The sequence below is a fragment of the Pristiophorus japonicus genome, chromosome 13 (genome assembly GCF_044704955.1).
Source record: "Pristiophorus japonicus isolate sPriJap1 chromosome 13, sPriJap1.hap1, whole genome shotgun sequence".
Taxonomy (NCBI): domain Eukaryota; kingdom Metazoa; phylum Chordata; class Chondrichthyes; family Pristiophoridae; genus Pristiophorus; species Pristiophorus japonicus.
This window is the reverse complement of record NC_091989.1, coordinates 51,419,525-51,437,538: the sequence shown is the minus strand read 5'-3', so window position 1 is coordinate 51,437,538 and position 18,014 is coordinate 51,419,525. Positions and strand designations below refer to the sequence as shown.

General features: G+C 40.7%; 2 protein-coding genes across 9 annotated transcripts in view; one reads left to right on the top strand and one right to left on the bottom strand.

The window, feature by feature from the left end:
* Window positions 1-1,085, bottom strand: part of actr6 (actin related protein 6) — an 85,897-nt gene extending 84,812 nt beyond the window's left edge. The window contains exon 1 of the mRNA XM_070897467.1: window positions 922-1,085. The gene's annotated coding sequence lies outside the window, so the exon portion shown is untranslated. The remainder of the gene's footprint in view (window positions 1-921) is intronic.
* Window positions 1-18,014, top strand: part of LOC139278557 (T-complex protein 11-like protein 2) — a 48,670-nt gene that overhangs the window by 20,753 nt on the left and 9,903 nt on the right. Inside the window, exons 1-8 of one of the 8 annotated variants that reach the window (XM_070897463.1) lie at window positions 658-769; window positions 3,238-3,301; window positions 4,998-5,162; window positions 9,507-9,639; window positions 14,208-14,328; window positions 15,425-15,645; window positions 15,864-16,000; window positions 16,820-17,010. In XM_070897463.1, coding sequence (XP_070753564.1) covers window positions 5,003-5,162; window positions 9,507-9,639; window positions 14,208-14,328; window positions 15,425-15,645; window positions 15,864-16,000; window positions 16,820-17,010 — 963 coding nt within the window. In that variant the 5' untranslated portion in view covers window positions 658-769; window positions 3,238-3,301; window positions 4,998-5,002. The other 7 variants (XM_070897460.1, XM_070897459.1, XM_070897462.1 and 4 more) reach the window with 7 other exon arrangements.

Below are 18,014 nucleotides of genomic sequence, written 5' to 3'. Positions count from 1 at the left end.
TTCTATTTTTAGTAGTACAGTACAGTTATTGTGTGGCTTTCATATCCCAGTGCCATCAACGGGTGGAGTGCCTGGAAAACTCTCCCAAAAAGTTTGAATGAATGTCAGAATTTAATGAGCGTCAGCTGGAAGTTCATGGGGCAGCGATAACAACCAGAACGTTTCCTTCCCGAATAGATGGGTACAAATTGTACAGTTCCCTCGATGAGTATGCATATTTGTTAGAATTCAGCGTGCATTGGTTAGGAACTTGCAAGTGTGAACTTTGAATGAATAATTGTTCTGTGTAACCACTATGGGAGTGCCAGCGCTTTGTTCAGTGAAAGATCGAGATGATAAAAGTTTGTTACACCAGGAAGCATGTATGCTCGTTTATTTAGAAGCGTTGGAGAGGGGTGAACTGTGAACTGCAGCATAAACTCTTGAGGCACCAGACGCTGCTACCTTTCCTGCCCACTGGTTGCTAAGGCATTCTGTTTTAAAAAGTGGCCCAACAGCTTGCACAGTGTGCTGGTTACTATGGAGCCAGCGCCGCCAGCTCGCGGCACGTGACGCCCTTTCATTGTAACAACAATGTAGCGTCTTCACGTTACGTCACATCCGTAAACAAACAGGCCGAGCTCATCAGCCCTGGCACCACCAGAGTGGGGGGGGCAGCAGTTAGCTGACCATAGAATTCGGCGCTTATGCCGACGAAACATCGGCTGACGAGACGGCAAGCTCCATAAAAAAGCAAAGGGCGGCTGCTGCTGAAGCTTCTAGCCGGCAGGTAACGCTGAACGTATGGGGATGGTGACGGCGGGCGCCCCCGCCGGCCGAGGTGGACTCGCCGGCTCCCGGGCGATACATAAAGTGACGGCGCGCGCCGCTGCCCCAGCTGCTGCTGGAGCCCTTTAAATGTGAGTGACAGCTGGCACTTACCCTGCGCCCTGCACCAGCGCCTAAAGCCTCGCACCGCACTCTTCACCTGCGGCAGCCGGCACTCCGGGCTCAGCGCCGTCCTGTCAGTCCCGCTGCCCTACTTTTGACAGCGTACTGTTTATGCATCGACTGCACTTTTTTGTTTTTAGCTTCCTCGTAAACAAGGAGTTTATTTGGGTAAGGCGCTCGCAAAGTGATTTCTGTCTGAAGAGGGAGCCCCACTTTACTCCCCTGTGTACGGCGGGTAGTCTCGGTCCAGTGGCCGATGTGTCTTTCCTGGACTGTTCAGAGGAGCTGATGTTTTTTTTCCGGCTTGTTGTGATGGATCTGATCACATGGGTGTCTGCGTGACGTGGGAAGAGGAGCTTTGCAACGGTGCATCAACTCTCCACAGCGACCCATGTATGTCCGTGTTGTTGTACCGAGTGCAGGAGCAACTTCCTTAGCGCCAGGTTGCAGGGGAATCACTCATTCCTTTCCTGGCCTTTCTCATTTCACTTTACTCCTCCGGCTACTCGGGATTTGCCACTGCAATTCCGGACTGCCTCCGATCTGGAACAGCCTTTGTAGCAGTTTGCGTGTACACCAGTAAACTGCAGCTATCTGAACTTCTATTTTTGAGTATCGACCATAAAGGTCATGCATGACTTGGTCAAAACAAACATATATTGAGGCAGAAAGAACAGCTGTGTAACTCGCTGCTAAATGTATATCCCTCATTAAAACCGTACACAGTTACTTTGACTACTTTAAAACTCAGGGGAGTGATCATATTAGTGTTGTTACTCGGATTTCAGTAAAATAAAATGGGCATGTTTCCTGTAGCGTTGCACTGTGAGTCAACACCAAGTGTAGTTTTCAGGTTAAGCATACGTAGCGGGTGGGGGATAAATCGGACGAGGGTGTTCAAATACTAGTCAGTCCCCATTTTAACGTCATAGTTTATGTCTTTATTTTTATATTTATGACCATATTTATTATGTAAACTTGTCTTGTCTTGTAATTGCACACTCCCGCCAATGGTGGCACCGTTAGCATTTTCCCTGGGGGGGGGGGGGCGTGAGATGTCGTTACAAATGATGTTTTTATAGGCAGTTAAACATGTAAACATTGGAATTCATAATGGAAAGCGTTGAGTGGGAATGCGTTCAAATGCAAGATGTTTAATTTGACTGGCCAGTTTCTACAACATGGATTCTGTACTATTAAATCAACAAGAGTGAGTAATAAACAACCTCTTCAATGACCTAATTCTGCAATTAAAATGAATAGAGATGAGATGTCTAGTGAAAAGATGCACGTAGAAAGACACTCTTGAGAAATTGTGTTGGGGTATTAATGGGCAAGTTTGATTTATTGTAGTTTAAGCATGCTCAGAAACATCAGGCCACTAGCCTGATACTCCCAGGATTAGAATAGTAAACATTCAATCCCTTTTTAAATGAGGTTGATTTTTCTTCATGACCTGCATATGAAGTCTATTACTCTAAACTGTAGCAACTACTTGACTGAGGCAGGAGGTTGCCTGTCTCACAGTCACTTCTTAAAAGGGAGGGAGAAAGTCAGTGGTTGTCCCATAAAACTAGAAGGATATCAAATTTGATTCCTGATCTCTGCTCTGATAATTGAGCTTACTGAGGCAGCAGTAAGGATGGTCCAATAGGACTCAACACCCAGGGGTTAGGCAGAGGAAAAATTGGCAGGGTCCTATTTCTGATTGCTGTTTAGTGACCCCAGATCCTCAGTTGAGGACACAATCGGACATCGCTATGATGCCTCTTTGGTTGAATTGAGGATACAATCTGGTTTTTTTTAAATGCTTTTGTGGTCAATAGCGTGCCAACATTTACTGTCAAGATTCACGCATGACTGATGCTTGTGGAACTTTACCACAGTAGACGAAATTCAGGAAAAATGTAATGTTGACAACAGGAAATGTACAGACCTCGCATTAGAAATCCGATTCTACAAAATTGTTTTTGTAGAGGCAGTCTGAATTGAGGCAGCATATGGTGTTAGTTAAATTGTTTTTATATAATCTAACTGGTAACTATATCCAATTATGAATTAAGCTGTACACAAATATGGTACATTTAAGATCCTCCTAGCTACTTCACTTGCCTTCGTGTTTTCAAGAGACTTTCAAATCCTATCCACAATTTTTAACTTATTGGAACTTATCGAGTGGTAACTCATTACTTCTGCCGTTGTATGCTGTATTGTGTGGTCAAATGTAGCATGAAAGTAAATTCTCTTTATTTTGACTTTTTTTTAATTTAAAAGCTTTCAGGTTTGATCAATTTGTTTATTTTTAAGGTGCACTTCAAATTGGACACTTGAGTTACTTACAATCCTTTTGTAGAGCTACTACACTTGAAAGGTAAGCAATATTTTTATTTTGGAGGGAAAAGAAATAAACAGACCATCAGCAATAAGGGTTTTTATTTCTGCATCAGGTGTCCCATCTATTAGTGAGCAGTCACAACTCACAAAGAAAACTCTAAATATTTTCTTTTGAAAATAAAATAATTTTGGGGAGGGGTGAATTCAAACTGGGTTCATATACATTAATCTATAATAAATGTAATTTTTGAATCTGTTTCACCAATCAGATTGGTTGAAGTTCTCATTGTGGCTGCAAAACCAATCAGATCCCAGAAACCCCTTCTCTTCATTTGACCATTCAACCTATCAGACCCAAGACCACATCATCAGGAGCTAATCCAAACCATCTGTGTAATTTAATCTCTGGTTAGGACCACTTGCATTAAAACTTTACAACAGAATAAACATAACTAATTTAATAATTGGCTTAAAAATCTTAAACGCAATCATAAACTTTCCCATCCCTCCTTCCAATAGCTCTTGCATCTCTTTTTTTTTTCTTGTATACAGACTCGTCCCCGTCCCCAATCCACCCCAATACAAAATCAAGCAACCTTCAGACACAGCACCTGCGTGTTCCTGGGCCTGGCCCAAAGTCCTAATGAATAATGCACATGCATGCTAATGAATCCATCCTTTCATCACCCCACCCTTCCCCTACCCTCGTTCACCCTTCCCCTGCCCTCGTTCACCCTGTGCTCTCCTGTCATGGATCTCTCTTCAGTTTTGACACTAGTTGCTCCCTCCTCCGCTGCCTGCTGCCTTGTGCTGCTCTCTGGTTCCAACTGCTCTTGGCCAAAGTGTACCTCTAATCGTCCAAGCTGAGACAAAACGCCATCTGCCACAGACCCATTCTGAAAAAAAGCAATGATATTTGGATCACACTGATGGCAGAGTTCACTATTCTGCCCTGGATAATCCATGCATCTGAGAAACTAACCTACAAAAGAAAATTCCGATTTAATATATATTAGAAACTGCAAATAATAAAAGGGGAAAGGCTGAAACTGACAAACAGCAGGAGTGAGAGTAGCTGCACTTTCGGTGTTGCACCCTCATTGTTACAGTTTAGGTTTTTATTTCTTTTTATTAATTTTAGATTCTGGGCATTAAAATTAACCAGAGCTGCTACTCTTAAAGGACGAGAGAAAGTGAGAGTCACATGGAGGGAGAAGGGGAAGGAGTGGGAAAGGAAGGAAGGAAGGCAGGAAGGAGAAAACGAACTGCTAAAAGTGATGATTAACAGAGCGTGATAGTGAGACAGTTGCAGTAAGAGATGCTGTGTGTTTTCTCTACTTTTGAACATGAGCACTACCTTGGGAGATCAGTTGGTTTTGTCAAGGAAGGTATAGTTTTATATTTTCTTGTACTTGCCCCTCTTTGATTTAGAGGCATGTGATCATTCTACTATTCCCCACACTTTTCCTTGCTTGTATGCTGGCTCTGTTTTAATCAGGCATTCATTTGTTTACATTTCGAGTGCATCTGGAGATTGCTTATTTTTGGCTGAGGCAAGTAACTCTTGGCATTTTTGTTCATTCTACTCTCTGGTTGGTTGGTCTATTATTTCATATAATTTGTTTCAAGTTATTTTATGGAATCCCAATTAAATGTTTTTAAAGATGATTTCCGAAAGCATGTGACCATTTTGCAATAATGGATTTCTATGTTAGCACATTTTGTTTTTACAGTGAAGATGCCTTTCAGTAATGAGAAACATTCCTTGAATGATGAATCATTGAACAGTGACACTGAATCTTGTGAACGGTCAGATAGTGTCAACTCTTCCAGTGATTATGAATATGCTCGACAAAGCTTCAGTAGTGATTCTTCTAGCAAACCCAGCTCTCCAGCCTGTAGGTCTTTGAGCTCCATTTTCTTTAAAGTTACAAAATGTAGCCTGTGATCAATAATAATGTATCTGAAACCATCATATCATTTTCTACATAATCTCGAGTTGAATGCAGACTTGCTTTATTTTGCTGTTCAAGAAGCACCTAAAAATGTTTTGGTTTAGGTAATAACTGAGTGAGTGGTGTCGTAGTACCACGATTTTTAAAAAAAATGTTCGCGATGTATAAAATCGATAGTGTCTACATAAGGACGAGAAAGGATCTCGTTAAATTGAATGTCCGTACCTTCTAGCATTTAGACAGGACTATGCCATTTGCATGAAGGCAATTGGCCTTTATTTCTTTGGACCGTATTGAATCCAGGAGCAAGAGATTTGAGTTTATTTTTCTCCACTATGCCAAATGGAATGAAAATATTCCATGACTGGGTTGAAGGAACGGTGCCGTTGCTAATATTGACGAATGTTGAACTTTTTTGAGTGTTTGCATTTTTTGCCATTTCATGGAAACATAGAAAATAGGTGCAGGAGCAGGCCATTCGGCCCTTCGAGCTTGCACTGCCATTCAATATGATCATGGCTGTTCATTCAAACTCAGTACCCCACCCCAGCCTTCTCTCCAAACCCCCTGATCCCTTTAGCCGTAAGGGTAACATCCAACTCCCTTTTGCATATATCCAACGAACTGGACTCAACAACTTTCTGTGGCAGAGAATTCCACAGGTTCACAACTCTCTGGGTGAAAAAGTTTCTCCTCATGACGATCCTATATGGCTTACCCCTTATCCTTAGACTGTGACCCCTGGTTCTGGACTTCCCCAACATCAAGAACATTCTTCCTGCATCTAACTTGTCCAGTCCCGTCAGAATTTTATACGTTTCAATGAGATCCCCCCTCATTCTTCTAAATTCCAGTGAGTATAAGCTTAGTCGATCCAGTCTTTCCTCATATGTCAGTCCTGCCATCCCAGGAATCAGTCTGGTGCACTCCCTCAATAGCAAGCACGACCTTCCTCAGATTAGGAGACCAAAACCGCATACAATATTCAAGGTGTGGTCTCACCAAGGCCCTGTACAACTGCAGCAAGACCTCCCTGCTCCTATACTCAAATCCTCTCGTTATGAAGGCCAGCATGCCATTTGCTTTCTTTACTGTCTGCTGTACCTGCATGCCTACCTTCAATGACAGATGTACTATGACACCCAGGTCTCATTGCACATCCCCTTTTCCTAATCCGCCGCCATTCAGATAATATTCTGCCTTCGTGTTTTTGCCCCCAAAGTGGATAACCTCACATTTATCCACATTATACTGCATCTGCCATGCATTTGCCCATTCACCTAGTCTGTCCAAGTCCTCCTGCAACCTCTTGGCATCCTCCTTGCAGCTCGCACTGCCAGCCAGCTTAGTGTCATCTGTAAACTTGTAGATATTACATTCCATTCCTTCGTCTAAAACATTAATGTTATTGTAAATAGCTGTGGTCCCAGCACTGAACCCTGCGGCACTCCACTAGTCACTGCCTGCCATTCTGAAAAGGACCCGTTTATTCCCACACTTTTGTTTCCTGTCTGCCAACCATTTCTCTTCACGTCAATACATTACCCCCAATACCATGTGCCTTAATTTTGCACACTAATCTCTTGAGTGGGACCTTGTCAAAAGCCTTTTGAAAATCCAACTACACCACATCTACTGGTTCTCCCTTATCCACTCTACTAGTTACATCCTCAAAAAACTCTAGAAGATTTGTCAAGCATGATTTCCCTTTCATAAATCCTTGCTAACTTGGACTGAGCCTGTCACTGCTTTCCAAATGCGTTGCTATTACATCTTTAATAATTGATTCCAGCATTTTCCCTACTACCGATGTCAGGCTAACTGGTCTATAATTCCCTGTTTTCTCTCCCTCTTTTTTTTTTATAAAATGGGGTTACATTAGCTACCCTCCAATCCATAGGAACTAATCCAGAATCCATGGAATGTTGGAAAATGACCACCAATGCATTTACTATTACTAGGGCCACTTCCTTAAGTACTCTGGGATGCAGACTATCAGGCCCTGGGGATTCATCGGCCTTCAGTCCCTTCAATTTCCCTAACACCATTTCATGACTAATAAAGATTTCCCTCTGGTCCCCCTTCTCATTAGAACCTTGGTCCCCTTTTATTTTCGGGAGGTTATTCGTGTCGTCCTTAGTGAAGACAGAACCAAAGTATTTGTTCAATTGGTCTACATTTCTTTCTTCCCCATTATGAATTCACCTGATTCTGACTGCAAGGGACCTATGTTGGTCTTCACTAATCTCTTTCTCTTCACACATCTGTAGAAGCTTTTGCAGTCAGTTTTTAATGTTCCCGGCAAGCTTATTCTCATACACTCTTTTCCGCCTCCTAATTAAACCCTTAGTTGTCCTCCTGTTGAATTCTAAATTTCTCCCAGACCTCAGGTTTGCTGCTTTTTCTGGCCTCTTCTTTGGATTCAACACTTTCCCTAATTTCCCTTGTTAGCCACGGTTGAGCCACCTTCCCTTTTTTATTTTTACGCCACACAGGGATGTACAATTGCTGTAGTTCATCCACGTGATCCTTAAATGTCTGCCATTGCCTATCCACCCCTTTAAGTATCATTTGCCAGTCTATCCTAGCCAATTCACGTCTCATACCGTCTGTTTCCTTTCACATGTTTATTCCAGTGTCGGACCAAGAAGCTGCATGTTTGTTTGTAACTGAACAGCATTCTCAGTCCAATGAGTAGAGGATGGTCAATGTTACAGACTGAAAGTCATTGACTTAGTATCATGGCACTGGAGATGACCCATTTGTTTTGTTTGTCTAAAGTGATTTGATTCTCCCTTATCTCTTGGATGGGGAGGTGAGAGCACCTTTTGCAGAGCTGTCCTTGTTATAGACGCATGTGTTTAATGACATCCACCACATCATTGATTAGGATAGTAAACCAAGTTTATTTACCTAAAATGCACCTGTGTAGGTGTTGTAACATAAAATGGAGGTTTGTTTTGTTGTGACCTAATGTTTATCCCCTCCTGAGAATGTCCTACATCTAGTTAGCAACTCACTACAAGAAAAGACCAGTTTCTCTCTTAAGACCAGAATGCTGCACTGCACTAGAGGCTCCAGAAATGTCATGGGCTACTGCTGTAACTTCCTTCTGGATATGGAGAGAATTGCTGTGTTTTTGTACTGTGAATTTAAGAATATCATCAGTGAACAGACTTGTTCTTAAGCCAAATTGGCAATCAGAGGTGATTTTTAAAATTTCAGGATAAGCTTTTCATTCAATATAGTTTCTTTGGACTATGTTGTCTGGGTCATTAAAAGCATGAAGTTAAATGCAACAGAGAAATTAATTGCTCAGAGGCTGAAGTAAACATAGGGTGAGGAAAGAGAATCAGAAGTCGAGACTATTTCTGCTGTCTGTCATTCTCGAGATTGAAATACTATCCCCTCATGCTCCTTAGGGGTACATACATCACCCCTTCTGTAGCTGGAATTTGAACCTTATGTGATTGAATACAATCAATCATTCATTAGTAGCTCATTCAATTTCCTCCTGCTCGAGATGAGGGATATCTGTACTGGAGAGTGAAAGACTTCCACCAAGTGCAAGCCAGATACAAAATAAAGTGCCTTCTATTTCAGCTCAAGATGCCTTGACCTCAACTTCAGAAGAGCATCCTATACTACGCTAATATGACATTTGTTTCTCATATCAGTGTGTGGCCTTATTAGCTCTCTGAATAAGAGTAATCATTTTGTGTAATTAAAAGCAGTATTCTGACTTGGATGGCTGGCAGTTAGGAGCTGAGTTCAGATTTCCTCATTCATTTAACTTGGGACTCTTGTAGCCAGTAGAAGAACCTTTGATCCCTTCAATATAGGCTGGATTCAGATTCCAGTCCCAGAAGTAAAAAGATGATGCTCTTAACCCACTCTGCTATTCATTCCTCTTGTTTATTTCATTAGACAGGTAAGAAACATTTAGGTATAAGTTTATAAATGGTCATTGCTGAGTCTTGGGAAGAATGAAGGCCTACCTGTGGATTTGTGAATGTAATCTTGGGTATGTTGCCACATGGCAGTAAAATGTTAGCAAGTACTTATGCAAGAAAAAACACTCTCTAAGCTTGCCTTTTGGCTACATATGTATTCTTACACCTTCCTCCTCACCTGGCTTCCATTGTAGGTGCTAAATTGTAGATGTCAATGTTGAACAAGTGGAGTAAGATGTGTATTCCTACAGAAGTGATGATTATGAACAGGTGCGTGTTTACACTGACTATTTGTCTGTGTGTAAATCCTCAAAGCTATTTTTGTTTTTATCAGCGAGCCCTCCTAAAATGGCTTCTTTTGATGACCTGATGGAGACTGCGAAAGGGTTGTCAAATATGACTCTGGCTCATGAAATAGTCATGAATAGCAACTTTCAAATGAAATCCATTGATCTTCCTCCACAAAGGTAAGAAAAGTTGCTAAATTTCTGAGTTGGGATAGTGGGTGTATAAACTTGTTCTTGACCATCAGTTTGCGTTGTATTTAAGAAGGTGTAGGATGGCCAATATTGATGCAGCTCGGCACATGCAGCTAATTTGCGTGTTGGACACAGCTCACATGGTTTCTTCGTGGCTGTGCCACCTATTCATTTACACTAATTTCAGTTTCAACAAAGAAAATCATGTTCTGTTTTAGAATATTTATCATAACAGTATTTAAATAATTCCAATATGAAGTTTGATGGCCTATTCAGTCTGCAGTTTCTAATTTTGTTCTTTAAAATGTTGTCAATAAAGTTACAATTGGGGGGGGGGGGGGAAACAAGCGAACTTTTCAGTTACCCTGAGACTAACTTAAGATGGAGATGCATTTCTATTCCTGGGAGAAGAAATGTGTATTTGCTTTATAACTTGATGTGTGATCACTGGATTTTGACATCATTTAAATAATGTAACATTGGACTCCCAGTCAAAAAGGCCAGATTCATATTTCAGCTTTGAAGGTTACTGTTACTTCAGGGAGCGGGAAAGAGTAAATAATTTCAATGTAAAATACATCCATCCCCTCGAATATATATTTCTCGCAATATCTCCTGGCTGTGAGGTGCTATTTCCGGTCCAATAATGAGATGGCAGAGATGATTTGTGTCTCAGAAGGAGAGCGAGTTTGGGAATAGTCTGGAGATAGCTAGTACAGCCCATTCCCATAAATATGGTACTCCTGCAATCAACTGAAAGCATTGTGTAAAATGCTGTGACACACTAAGCCTGGTGATCTTAAGACCCACTAAAAATGGGTCTGCCTGGCAGCCAGGGTTTAGGGCATCATACCAGTTTTGCATTTAGTTTGCAACTGACTGCACAAGATCTGTGCTTCCAGGAATCAGTTAGGCAGTTTCTCTTTCCTTAAGACCTGGTTGCTTTCATGGTTGCATTTACAACTTGCCATGGTGAAGATTTGAAGCTGTGATCTCTAGGTTGCTCATCCAGTACCAAAACCATGACACTACCCAACTGTATGCTCCTAAAGGGATTGGTTGAGAATATTAATAAGAGGGTTGACCATGTTTGGTAGTGTGTTGGAGTCCAGTGTTTCTACTGTCATTCCTTTTTATAGACGCTTACACAAGCAACTATTCTTTGGTACAAAGCCAGCAGACATCAAGGATTAAATGTCTCCTCTTTCTGGGCTTAACCAGTAGATAAACATAGTTCATCCTCTACAACATTCTTGAGATACGTGCCTGTAAGACCACAATCAGCAATATTAAATGAGTAACTAGAACTTTTCTCTGTCAGGGAATTATGGTTGGTGGCATCTTTTTTTTTTCTCCTCCTGTCATTTTTATTTTTTATTTTTGCTTAAATGCCACTGATTAAATTATTCGGCATGTTGCCAAGAATATTGGACCCAATCACAAGAGGTTGAATTAATTATACTGTTTGTGTTGAATCATCTCTAGACTTGTGTATCTTTAATTGTACTTCCTGCCCATTTTCTGCAGTGTCTTCTCCTTGCACCCCTGCACAGTCACTTTCTAGAGTGTCCCAAGATTACAAAAGTATAGCACTAATATAGTGCTAAATAATAATCTATATTAAAATCCCACCACTTCGACCAAGCTTTTGGTCATCTGCCCTCATTTTTCCATAATGTGCCTCGGTGGCAAATTCTGTTTTATAACACACCTGTGCAGCGCCTTGGAATGTTTTATGTTAAAGGTGCTATATAAATACAAGTTGTTGTTGTGCGTATACTGGAAATTCACTTTGTTCTCACTTTACACGGACAGCGTCACGGGAGATGCGCTGGTTACTATTATCTACAAATCTTAAAGCCGTTCCAATAAATGTTGTTAGACCTGAGCAGCTTTTCATAAATGCATAAAGAAAAATATTGCAGATGCTGGAAATCTGAAATAAACACACAACGTCAAACATTTAGCAGGTCATGCAGCATCTGTGGAGTGAGGAAGGTCGGGTTACTGTTTCAAATCAATGACCTTGGGTTCTAATGAAAGGTCATCGACATGAAATGTTAACCCTACCTTCCTCTCTCCACAGATACCGCCTGACCAGCTAAGTGTTTCAAGCATTTTCTGTTTTCAGAAATTGACATTGGTTTTGAATTGTTGCATTTATTTCTAGTAAAATTGCTGGCATCTTCCTCCTTTTTATAAAACCTGTCCTCAGTTTATTTCTTTATAATCATGACATTTTAATAGGCCTATAATTTGGATCAAGCCTCTGTGTCTTAAAACGCAAACAGTTTTTAAAAATAAACTTCAACCCTAATTTCTATTTGTATTCTTAGTTGGATTCCATTTGGTCCTGCTGTCTGAGTATTCAAGCACTCCATTTTTGATTGCTGTTTTCTATTGTGCATGTGACCGTCAAACCTTCTACATCGAGACTATTAACATTGTCCAACTAATTTTGAAAAAAGCTTGTCTACGCTTAAACAAAGTCACACAGCAAACATTTGGCCCATGGTTTGTATTTGGCTGTGGGGAAGGGGGTCTTAAAACTACTTTTTATTTGTCTCATCAATATTCTCCCTATTTCTCCTGAAGGTAAGGCTTGTGCTAGAGTGTTGGTTGTCCTCCAGTACTTTACCTAAATGGCCATTAACCACTTGTTGCCTTGACAATAACCAACAACTTGTGTTTATATCGCGCCTTTAACAGAGTAAAACATCCCAAGGCACTTCACAGGAGTGTTATAAGACAAAGAAATAAATTTGACATTGAGGCAGATAAGAAGAAATTATGGCAGATAACCAAAAGCTTGGTCAAAGAGGTAGATTTTAAGGAGTGTCTTAAAGGAGGAAAGAGAGGTTTAGGGAGGGCGTTCCAGAGCTTAGGGCTAAGGATGACTGAGTATCGGCAGAGAACTCAAATGTGGCAGAAATCAAGAGAGCCCAAGTCTGTCCTCCCCTTGATACTCCTACACACTTCTAGTAGAAGTCACTGGATAATGATGGAAATGGGAGCCCCGGTCTCTCCTTGGGTGCTCAAGCCAAATGTAGAACTCCTACTGCCACTTTAGCTAAGATCAACTAGTTCTGTCTGGACCAGGGATTGAGCCCTTCAAATTCTGTGCTGCATAGTTGATTTAAAGATGGCGAATGCTCAGCAGAGATGTGGTAGAAGAGAACTGCCCATGAACCTCATGGCTGAATTCGGCTGACAATGAAATGAAGCTGCACATTGTCCAAGAAAGTTGGCCTGGTGTTTGTTGAAGTTAATGGGCACCATTTAAGAAATCTTCAAGGATTCTTATAAGTAGTGCTTTCTTAAAAAAAAAAATTGATATAAGGGTCTGTGAAGTTGTTTGGTGGGTAATCATTTCTTACTTTGAAATGATTACCCACCAAAGTACTTTGTTACTTCCTCCTTTTAATGGCTATTGTGTCAGGTTTCTTTGGACTCAACAAAATGACCATTTAAAAAATTCTCTGCATTGTTTACAGGCTTGCTGAGAGACACTGAAAACTTGATGACTGGGCCCAAAATTCACCACCATTTAGCTCCATTTTTTTTTCAGCAGTGTTTTTTGGAGCTAACTTAATTTTGCAAGTTGTGCCAAGAGTATAACAGCGTCCTTAACAGATAATGGCCGTTTTTTAAAAAGTGCCATTTTTGCCAGGTTTTGCGAGTTTTGCCAATAAGGATTTTTTAAAGAACGGCTGTAAAACCTTACCTTACCAAATCGGAGTCTCATCGAAATCGGCATTACCGAGGCCATCTTGATTTGTTGTGTTGACCTGTATTTATTATGTTCCTATTGAATGTAGTGATGCAATATTATCTTTGAATTACTTCATTATAAAAGAGAGATTTTATTTTTAGGACTTAATATTTACTGTGATAAAACGCTTGGCGGGGCCATTTGGCCAGGGATAGGGGCCCTTTGTCGAGGGATGGGGGTGGCTGCGGTGGGCCCATTTGGCTAGGGAACACCTAACCGGCTCAGTGACTGACTGTGGAACAGTAAAACAACAAAGAAAAGTTGAAGATGTCATATTAGCACTGTACAGTAAGTACTCATTTGCAAGCCGTCGGCAGAGTCTGGCGGCTGGGATGGGGAATTCACGTTTCAGCATCAAAACGCTCCCAGGGCAGGTACAGCACAGCACGGGTTAGTTAGAGTAAAGCTCCCTCTCCACAGCCAGAGAGGGACAGCTCGTTCCCTCCCATTGTGCCTCGCGTTGCCCTGGAAACCTAAATGCTTGGACATGCGCAGAGAATAGTTCGCAGCTTGCCAGTAATGATCAAATTTGCCGCGGTTCTGCCGCCAGTCTCATTTAGTGTGTGCAGCCGAATTGCGTTCCGATTCAGGCACTATCCAATTTCTCGGCCAAAATCTATCTTTTATATTGTAATTTCTAAAGTGAGTACTGAAGCTTCCCAACATTTTTCTATTACTATAGCCTTCAAAATATTTAAATTGTACTATTGAATAATTGAAGTGTTGACTAATCCACCTGAGACCACTGATGATTTTTTTTTTGTGTGTGTGTGTATATATACAGTTTACAGAGGAGAGTGAAAGAAATAGTTCATAAAGCATTCTGGGACTGCCTGGAGGCTCAGCTGAATAAGGATCCTCCTGAATATAATCACGCCCTCTTGCTTTTGGGAGAAATTAAAGAGGTGAATGCTTCAATTCCTCTTGTGTTTTTTTTTAAACTGTCATGCAGGTTACATACATCACATCAGTTTTAGTCTCCTCCCCTCCAGACCTTTGGTCTGGGGTGTTAAGTATAATAAAGGTGAAAAAAATATAAAAGAAGGGTGATGTAAGTATTTCCTCTGGTTAGCTATTTTTCATATCAACACTAATTCAGGCATGTATCGGTGTAACCTGTAATTTGCTTGTGTGTTCTTTCTTTCTTCCCCTTTAACAATTTCACCAAACTGAAATGGGACAAAAGCAAAACACTGCAGATGCTGGAAATCGGAAATAAAAACAGAAAATGCTGGAAATACTCAGCAGGTCAGGCAGCATCTGTGGGGAGGGAAACAGAGTTAACGTTTCAGGTCGATGACCTTTCATCAGAACTGGAAAAAGTTAGATATATAATAGTATTTAAACAAGTGATTGGGGAGGGGAGAAAAGAACAAAAGGGAAGGTCTGTGGAAGGGTGGAAGGCAGGCGAGATTAAATGACAAAAGGTCTGATTGTACAAGGCAAAAGGAGATGGTAATGGAACAAGTAAAGAAACAAAAGATGAGTCTAGAAGAGGTGAGTTGTCAGTTCAACAAGACAATTAATATGGTGGCAATTTTAATCAAGTACAACTAGTTATACACATTAGCACAGCAATAAGTACAAAAGATGGATAGTACCCTCAAACCTTTGGAGGCCATGTGTTGAAGTTGTCTGATTATTTGCTCTTGTTCTGCACTTTGCCCTTGAGGCCCCCCATTTATACCCCAACTCCACGTGATAGCCCAATGCCCATTTAACCCATATATGGACATGCTTCCATTTTGTTTCTCCCTCACACTTTTCAGCAGTTTTCCATCGGACATGGCTTAAAACAAACTGTAGTAAAACAGTTTAGGATTACAACTGTACTCAATTATAGCACCAAATGTCAGTTTAAATAAGGGATGTGTTGACGATACCATTACAAAATGAGCCGAAAGACTGCAGTCTCTTATTACAAATGTTACACCAGTGAATTTAATGTTGTAGATACTAGATGAAAGCTTCTTAATTTATGTAACTTTTTTAATCATTTAGATACTGCTCTCATTTCTGATACCTGGCCAAAACCGACTTCGGAACCAGATCTCTGAGGTGCTGGATTTAGATCTAATCCAACAGCAAGCTGAGCACAATGCAATTGACATTCATAGACTGGCTGCTTATATAGTCACGTTAATGGGAAAGTTTTGTGCCCCTGTTCGGGATGAAGATGTCAGAAAATTAAAATCGGTTACTCAGATAGTGCCACTGTTCAGGTAAATATGTTTTCTGTGCGGAGGTGGGAGAAGGCGATGGATTTACAAACTGCGACTTTTTGAATTTTAGTTCAGAAACTGAAAACCTTCCTCTTAAAGATTAGTATATATTGATTTTAATATATACCAACCCTTTATACATTTGTGACCAGAATGTTGCTTTTTCTGGCATACTTCTCTAATAAAACTTTTGAGTGAGCTTTGTATTTCTTCATTAGAGAGATATTTCGTGTCCTTGATTTGATGACTATGGATATGATCAACTTCACCATTCAAAATATCCGACCACACATCCAACAGTGTTCTGTAGACTATGAGCGAAGCAAGTTCCAGGATTTTCTCAACAAACAGCCCAGTAGGTTTGGTAGATTTATGGTGATTAAGTATTCTATGTTTAATTCTTTAATCAACAGTTTGTTTTTACAAGATACGAATCAGAAGGCGCATTGTCCATTCTTTTCTCCGTGACCCTTGCTAATATTGTGTAGAATTAAGTTTCGATTGTCTAGAAGGTCGAACAGAGCAGAGGTTTGTATGGATTAAATTGGGATGTGGCTGGTTTCACCCCAAGAACAAGGCATTTGACATCCCTGGCTATGGAATGGCAGCTGACTTTTATGTAAATAAACTTTAAGGTAATACAGAATCAAATCAAACATCTGGGGTGTCAATTGATAAAGGTCTAAAGGGAAGATATCCCATGGAATGCAATAGTTTCTGTGCCGCAAGGAGGAGGAGATGCCAGTAAAGGATGGTAGACCAGGTTTTAATAATGGAGATGTGGGATGTATGAATATTCAGGAAATTTGTTTGGGGATGAGTGAGCATTTATCCAGAACTTTCTGTTGAGATAAAATGGGGCGGAGTCTATGATGAGGTAGATTCTCGATAATCTGTAATAGAAGTGAAATTTAATTGAATGGCTTTGCCACATTCTGTGCTTTTTGTTTATGCATTGCTTGGGAAATGGAGAAATTGGCAGTGGCCCAATAAAGATAATGGGGATCTACTTCACCCATTTGAGTTGAAATGGCACTCCTGTCTGCGGAGCTGGAGTACACTTTTACTTTCTAAAAATATTTTTAATTCTGCAGGATATTAACACATTTGATAGCTAGCCCTACTTGAGGAATACTTAACTCTTTTTATAAAACATGAATGTTTCTATTTATAGATGCTCTTGATTACACAACTCTGTGGCTAAAGGAGTCTATTGCTGAAGTTTCAGCCTCCGTGCCCTCCTCAGACACATCACCCTCTGGTGCTGGCGGGAGTTCCAGTCTTTCCCTAAGCCCATCTTCTGTGCTAAACAATGGTTATTTGAAATTCTTGCAGTGGGACTACGACAATAAGCCAGTACCTGAGGTAAATATTAGATTTTTGTGTAAGGGATCCTAAAATTCCTGTAATTTTGGAGATCTTTTCCCAAGTTGCAGCAAACAAAGTTGGAGGAGCCTACATGGAACTCTAGAGCTCTCCAGGATCTTTCTGTGATTGCCCTTTAGGCTCCAGTGATTGAGTGGGGTGGAGGAAGAAGAGAATAAGTTTCTTTTGAGAACTCTTAACTGCATCTTGTGGGGTGATCTTTGAACGAGTTGAATGCCCAAATGGTTTTGGGAAGGAAAAACTGAATTGCTATTGAATGCATCCTGCAGACAAAAGAGGCTGTCTCTTCTGACAGCAGAGGTGCAAAGACCTAGGTGAAGTGGATGGAATCTATCATTAAAGGGTATTTTTCATTAAAGTGTATTGTTTTTCAACTCCAGAATTATGTACAAGGAGTCTGCTGTCTTTACCAAAAAACCCTCTTCTGACCCGTGGTGCTACAGAAACTGGACTTTCTGCATTGAGAATCCCAGTATTTGTATCTGTCTTTGATCTCTCAGCACAACTTCTCCTACTGTCATCTTCCATTCATTAGAATATGGGGATGAAGTTGTCAAGTCTTGACTTGATGCGATGCATCCTAAACGGAGACAACTTGCTGATTCCCTCTGTCTGAAACGCTTGCCAGAGAGGAATATTTCACACTAGTCTGGAAATTTTGGGCCCTTAGCCAGTTAATTCATTTGCACAATGTGTAGTCAAATTGAGGAGTAGAACAGAATTCTTTCCCCTCCACTGCAGACCATATTGTAAGTCTGCTGAATATTCTTTATATTCCTAAAGAAGTGAATAGTTATCTAGCTATTCCATCTGTGCCTGTTGAGATGTGAAGGTTCTGTAGAACATCTGCATAATTGAAGTGAGCTGACCCACTTATGAAGGCTCGATTCTTGATCTGCTAGAGGCAGATATTTTTTGACTTCTGATGGCTCTCCAAAAAAAAATTGAAGCTGATTTGCCTTTTATGTTTAGTACGTAAAATA